Source organism: Phoca vitulina, unplaced genomic scaffold, assembly GCF_004348235.1.
Source record: "Phoca vitulina isolate PV1807 unplaced genomic scaffold, GSC_HSeal_1.0 scaffold223, whole genome shotgun sequence".
NCBI lineage: Eukaryota > Metazoa > Chordata > Mammalia > Carnivora > Phocidae > Phoca > Phoca vitulina.
The window spans coordinates 53416-60436 of NW_022589919.1; the positions used below are offsets into that span (position 1 = coordinate 53416).

Genomic DNA, 7021 nt, shown 5'->3' on the forward strand with positions numbered 1-7021 from the left:
AAGAGGTGGGCAGAGGGTGGGGGGCAGTCACAGAGGAGACCCCGGGAGGCAGGGGGACCAGGCTTCTCCTCACCGCTGAGTGGATGTTCCTGGGACCACAGGTTTACGCAGCCCCAGCCTCAGAAGCCCCGGCCCTGTCTGTTCTACTATGACGTTCTGTGTAGGAAAGGGCGAGAGTTTGTCCTTGAGTTTCATGCTGGAGCTTGCACGCATGTGTGCGTGCACACACACACACACACACTCAAAATGCTGGTCCCATTGACATAAATATCCCGGGGGCTCTGGGACAGACATCCTTGTAGGAGACCACTGAGCCTCTGTGAGCGGGATCTTGACACCCTTTGTGGGAGGTCGCCCAGCCAGGGGCTGCCCACGTGGCTGGGAGCCAGGAAGGGCTGTCCCAGCCAAGCTTGGCCTTGGCCTCTGCTCTTCATGGGGTACAAGTGGATGCCAGTGGCCAAGGGGCTCCTCATGGTACACATGTGGCCGCTGGTGGGTCCCGAGGGCTCATCTGGCTCAAATTCTCATAGTTGGACTCCTGAGCCTGGGGCCTGTGGACAGGAGAAAGTGCGTTGACCACCCAATACATAAGTGGGGGCGCCGCCAATTGCCCACACCATGCCCCAGCCACAGGCAGGAAGGAGAGTCGAAATGGGTGCCCGGCCTAGACCCAGCAGAGCGTGGGGACTAACTAAGGTTGGAGAAAGGAGAGCGGGCGGCAGCGTCTGCGGAGTAGGGAGGAGGCTACCATGGAGGACGGCCTCCCAGACCCCAGAGGCACTATGTTCTGGAAGGGATCTCGTCGGTGGCATCAACACCGTCTTGTGCCTGGTGCCCCCCACACTGATCTCCCCAGGCGTGGCCCCCTGAGCTCTAGCTGCTCTCCTGACTTCTCCCGCGGGCATCTCAGACCTACGTGTGGGCGCTTGCACCCCCTCCTCCCTGTCGTCTTCATCTCAGTCAGTGGCACCCAGGCTTACAGCGCCGAAGCTGGGCACCCTGGCTGCCTCGCTCGCTCGTGCTGCCCACCCGGCCCCCTGGTCGGCCCTGCCTTCCGTCTGCCCGCCTCTCCACCTCCGCCCTGCCGCCTCCTCGGAAGGCTCCTGGCCCCCAGCCTTGTTCGGGTGGGGCCCCCGGGTGCTTCCCATCAGCACTCAGTGACTTCCCATCGGCCCCTTCCCGGTCTCCCCTGAGCCTGCGACGGGCCCAGCGGCCGCCTCCCTCCCCGGGGCTCTGCTGCGTGGCCCTGTCCATTTCCTTCACAGCTCGTACTTCAGAATCGAAGCTGATCTTGTTCACGTGTTTATCAAATTCTCCACATTAAAACGTGAGTTTTCTGACGTTGGGGCATGTCGCTGTAGCGTCAGCACCCGGCACGCTGTCTACACAGCAAGTACGCAGTGTCTACCTGACCCCTCGGCTCTCTGACCTAGGTGACTCGGTGTGCTAGTCAGCGGAGCAGAGGGACACTGCACGGGTTTTCAAGGACGTGGGGGATGGCTGGACGGGCAGCTGGAGAGAGGGGCCTGGGCTGGTAATACGGCTTCTCCCGCCCTCAGGGCACAGGCAGGGACCAAGTTATGGGAACGCCTGCGCTTGTCCAGTAGGCCCTGAAAGACTGGGTTCTGCCCCCCAACTCCCCAGCATCCCAGGCACCCCGCCCAGGGTGAGTGAACTGGATTCTTTCTTCCACGCAGACCTTCACTTGAACAGACACCGAGAGAGAAGGGGAGCTGGACTGCAGCGTGAGCACGTCCTAGCTTAAACCCTCTGAATCTCTAATGGCATTTTGTTTGAGAAGCCTTCAGCTCTGGGGCAGAATGAGCGCCCCGAGCTGGCTTTCGTGTGAGTCTGCCTATTCTAGAATGCTGGGGAGCCCAAGAGGAAACACAGGCTCTAGGAATCACATGTAGGCGCGGACATAAGACAGAAAAATGACCCTTCGGCACCAGGATACCAGGCAGGTCCGGGAGAGATGCCAGTGTGAGGCCCAGACTGTAAATGCTGGGGGAGGGGTGGGTGGGGAGAGCAGGTCAGCGCAGCCTGGTTTGGCCAAGAAGGACTTGGGAGACTGAAGAGCAGGGCTTTGGAAGGCCGTAGGGAAGGTCGAAACCCTGGTCGAGGCCCAGACCCCAGCCCTGCCCCTTTGCCTGGTCTTTCTCCTTATGCTACAAGCCCTGGGAACTCTGTGTGCCTTGGCCAGTGGGGACTTAGACTGGGGTGGGTGAAGGCAGGGTACTCACCGTGGTGGGGTGTCCTGGGCAACTGGGTGCTCTGTAGGAGGGACAGAGAGAGAGAGAGAGGCATGAATCTCTATGGTAGCCTCAGGCGACAGGCCCTGCTGTCCACCCCACCGCACTGTGGAAAGTGGTCCGAAGGGACGTGCGACAAACACTAGCTAGCCGGGCATGAAGCGGCCTTAGAGATGACCAGGAGTTAACGATGAGAAGCGTGGAGGGAGAAGCCGCCCAGCAGAAGAACCCGCCTTTCTCAGGACCGTGGCGCCCAGAACGCTTGGTGGGTCTGAAGAACCGGCAAGGAAAGACAGCAAAGCCACAGGAAAGGCAACAGCCAGGGCAACTGTGACAAATTCTGGATTTCATCCCAAGACGGTGTGAGGCGGGTGCTACTGACCTGGATGGTCCGAGAGGCTCTGGGAAGCCCCTGTCTGGCACAAGCCGATTTCCCATCCAGCTCAGCGAGAGCAATGAGGGGTGAACGGCAGGTCTGGAGGACACCCTGCTGGCCCACGCGCGCGCGCACCCTGCTAGCCCACGCGCGCGCACCCTGCTGGCCCGCGCGCGCGTACCCTGCTAGCCCACACGCGCACACCCTGCTGGCCCACACGCGCGTGCACCCTGCTGGCCCGCGCGCGCGCACCCTGCTGGTCCGCACGCGCACACCCTGCTGGCCCACACGCGCGCGCACCCTGCTGGCCCACACGCGCACCCTGCTAGTCCACATGCGCGCGCACCCTGCTAGTCCACATGCGCGCGCACCCTGCTAGCCCACACGCGCACACCCTGCTGGCCCACACGCGTGCATTTCCGCACCTGTCGCTCCCTCTGCTGGGAATACCATCAGCTCCTTGCTTCAGTTCCTGATCTAGCTGTCCCCTTACTTGTAAAGCCTTCCCTCCTGGCCTATCCGGACGTCCCACCCGGCTGAGGCATGCTACACTCTGGGCCCCTGTGGTACCTGGGCTCCAGGATAGCCCTTCTCCCTGCAGACTGCCATTATTTGCTTACTCCTCAGCACCCCATTCGAGGGCACGTCTTATTCATCTCTGTCTTCCGAGCACCTACACAGCACACAGTAGGTCCTCAAGATGCTTACTGTAACACAACGGAATGGTGCTATTTGGAAGGCCTATGTGTGGTCAGAATCCTCGGGAGGAGTCATTTATGGGGTGTGGGCGAAGGGTGGGAGTTACATTTTTTGGGTCTCTGTCTCTAGGCTCGAGGCAAGTTCCTTCACTTCTCTGTCCTCCGCTTCCTTAGTGTAAAATGGGCTCCTGCTGGTTCCCCCCTCCTGGGCTCTACGCAGGGAGAGGACAGCGAGATGAGGCACAGGTGCAGAAAGCGTGCAGGGGTGAGTCACGCCAGGCGCTCGGCCAGGCGGTCTTTCCTGGGAGAGAGCCCCCGCCCGGCCCCTCGCCCCCACCCTGGCCCGGGGTGCACCCACCTAGGCGGCGGCGGGCGGCGGCGCGGGCGGCCAGAATGCCGAGCAGCAGTAACGCCTTGAGGCCCAGCGCGCCGAGCGGGAGGGCGAGCGCCGGGGCCCCGGAGGCGCCGTGGAATCGGAACAAGTAGACGCTGGCCTCCGCGCGGCCCAGGCTGTTGGAGGCCGTGCACGTGTAGCGGCCGTCGTGGGCCAGCGCGGGCAGCTCGGCGGTCACCTGGTGGCCGTGACCCTGGCCCGGGCCCGGCACGGCGGCCGAGCCGTTGCCCAGGGCCGGGCCGGACCAGTCGAGGGCGGGCGGCGGCTCCCCCTCGGCCGTGCAGAGCGCGCGGAAGGCGTGCGCCGGCCCGGGCAGCACCGAGAGGTTGACGATCCTCGGGGCGGCTGCGGGCGGCGGCCAGGGCGTCGGGGGAGAAAGCGAACTGTGGTCAGAGCAGCGGCGGGCAAGGGGGGGACCCCTCCCAGTCCCTTTTAGTCACCAAGAGATTTGGGGGCGGGGGGCGCGGAGAGGAGGGAGTAGGCGCTCTAGCGCCATGGTGCCTGGGACCCCATGGAGATGTGGCCTTGGGCAAGTTACTCTGAAGCTCCGTGCCTCAGTTTCTTCATGCATAAAATGGGGATCATTTACCTTATGGGGTCGTTGAGAAGATTTGGCAAGTTAATACATGTGGGGTGCTTGGATTCGGGCCTGGCCCATAGCAAATGCTCACTCAACGGTCGTTACCGTTGCTGGAGCTCAGGGCTGGGGGCTGTCTGCCGGTATGATTTCAAGGGCACTTCCCACTCGCAGACAGCCTCACCAAGGTCTAGAGTTGAACGCGGGGGTCTGCGGCAGGGCGGCGCGCGGGCCCCGGGTTAGAAACTGCCATGCACTCGGAGAGGCGGCACTCGGAGAGTCAGGACGGCCTGACTCCACAGGCACATGGCAAGTTCTTGGCAGAGCCAGACTGGAACCCAGAACGGGATCCCCACAGCAGGGATGGCTAGGATTAAAAGCTCCCCAGCTAATTACAGTGCGCGGCCAGGGTTGAGAACCTCGGCTCTAGGGGCCGGGGACCCTGGTTCCCACTTCTTTAGGGGCTCCCGGGGCACCTCCCCAGGGGGCTGCGGGTGCCCTTCAGTGCACAGAGCACACATTCCATCGCAGCCTTGCCATTATTGTTCAACTCGTGTCCCTCCCCCTAGACTGAGAGCTCCTGGGGCCATTCACCAACCCCCCCCCCCAGCCCCCCCCCCCCCCCGAGCTTCATTCCGATGCCCACTCCCGGGCGCCGCTCAGCCCTTCTCGGGGCCAGCATTCTGCATTTTTACCAAGTTGCCGAGCGGCCCGCGTCCATCGCCAGGTGTGCGGCCCCCTGCCCTAGAGAAAGGCGCCGTGTATCGCCCCCCTGGGGCCGCGGCGGGCCGGGGGGAGGGGCGCCGCGCTCACCGGTCACGCGGAGCCGGACGCCGTGGCGGCTCTCGTAGCGGTCGTGGACGTCGCCGGCGAACTCCACGCGGCAGAAGTAGCGGCCGTCGTCGGCCAGGGCGAGGCGCTCGACGCGCAGCGACAGGTCGTTGCGGCGCGGGTTGCCCAGCAGCCGGAAGCGGCCGTGCAGGCTCAGCGCCGTCTGGCAGAGCTCGCTGCCCCGCGCCGCCGCGCACCGGAACACCTGCGGGCCCGCGTAGGCCTCGCCCGCGCGCCAGATGGCCGTGAGCGGCCCGTCGTAGTGGCGGTGCGGGTGCGTGAAGGTGCAGGGCAGCACGGCCGCCTCGCCCGCCGCCGCGCTCACCTCGGCCGGCACCTGCATGGACCAGCGCTGCGCCGGCGCACCTGCGGGCGGCCGGGAGCGTCAGCAGACGCTGGGGTGGGGGGACCCCTCGCCGGGGAGCCTGGAACCCGCAGGACTCAGGGAGCGCCCCGGGGGGGGGGCCGCTGGAAACCCCAGGATTTCAGGAAGCGTCTCCCTCGTGGGGGCCCAGAAACCCACCCCGTGACTTGAGAGGCATCTCCCGGGATCTTGACTCCCATGACTCTCAAGGTGCCTGGACCCTCCCTGCCTCCTTCGGGGAGGTCCCACCTCACCTACAGGCCCACTGACCCCATACTCTTTCCCAGCACCTGCGCTGCTGCAGAAGAGCCTCGGGATCCGTGGTTACCATACAGCCCCAAGCCTCCCACGACGGTGAAAATAAAAACACTTACTGTGCACCTCTGTGTTGACCAAGTTCCCGGTAGTATCTCTTTTGGTGCTCGCAAATGAACCTAGATGGAAGCAGTTATCCTTGGGTTACATGTAATAAACGGAGGCCCAGAGAAGTTGTGTAATTAGGTCAGGCCACACAGCTAGAAGGAGGCACAGGCAGATTCTGACTCAGGACTGCCTGACTCCACAGCCAGCTGTCTAGTGCACTAAAGGCATGGAAGCCTGGGGCTCATCCGAGGAGACCAACACTCCCATTTACAGAGGGGAAACAGGCCTCAGCAAGGGGTGGTAGGTTTTGAACTTAATGTGTGGAGCTGGTAGACGAGGTTCCTTTAGAATCCAGGTCAACCCAAAGGGGCGTCCCAAAGGGGCGTCCCAAAAGCCAGATGGGGAGCTGAGAGACCATGAGCGGTAGAGCTTCGTGCTGTCTTCTTGCTCTGGGCCTAGTTGCCTCACCTGCTGTGCTGGGAGCCTCTGAAGTATGGTTGAGCTCAGGTCTGGGAGCTGTGCTCGGCCTCCAGCTCCGAGATGGCGCCAGAGCCCCGCCCCTGTTGTTGCATGCCTGCCCTGCTTTGGGGAGGGGGCGAGCAGGTGGGCGGCTGGGTGTTGGAGCCCGGCCGGGGAGAATCTGGCTAGGGCTGGTGTCTCCCTGAGGAGGGAGGACAGGCTGGTAGGCCCGCGCTGCTAGAGCCCTGAATGCAGTTCACAAAAGGGATCTTTAGAGGGAATAATATAGTTGCTCTTGTATTTCCCAAGAGCTTTGTAATTTACACAGTTCTTTTATATACATCATGTCACATGACCCGCAAGACACCCTGGGGGAGTGAGGCGGGGGGGGGGGGGGGGGGGGGATATTGTTATATATCAGAAAATGGAGGCCCAGAGTCACACAGGCAGAAGATGGGAGAAACCCAGCTTTTCTGACTCCACGTCCAGTGCTCTTTACTCTTTGGGGGTAGCTGCTGCCTTGGGTAGGAATCCCCTGGGCCCACAGCTGGTGACCACCCATCCTCCAAGAACCCTATCCCGTCTACTCCGCTTCCTCACTGCTTGCTTCATGCTTTCCTTGCAGCCTAGTGGGGTGTGCTGCAGGGGTGTGCAGCAGGAGTGTGCTGCAGGGGTGTGCTGCAGGTGTGTGCTGCAGGGGTGTGCAG

General features: G+C 63.0%; 1 protein-coding gene across 1 annotated transcript; it reads right to left on the minus strand.

The window, feature by feature from the left end:
* Positions 1-469: 469 nt before the first annotated feature.
* LOC116629054 (sialic acid-binding Ig-like lectin 15) lies at positions 470-5926 on the minus strand (the record flags this gene model as incomplete). Its single annotated transcript, XM_032399340.1, has 5 exons — positions 470-551; positions 2244-2274; positions 3685-4065; positions 5111-5494; positions 5867-5926. Coding segments are annotated over 5 exons (938 nt in total), but the record flags the coding sequence as incomplete, so codon positions are not given.
* Positions 5927-7021: the final 1095 nt, after the last annotated feature.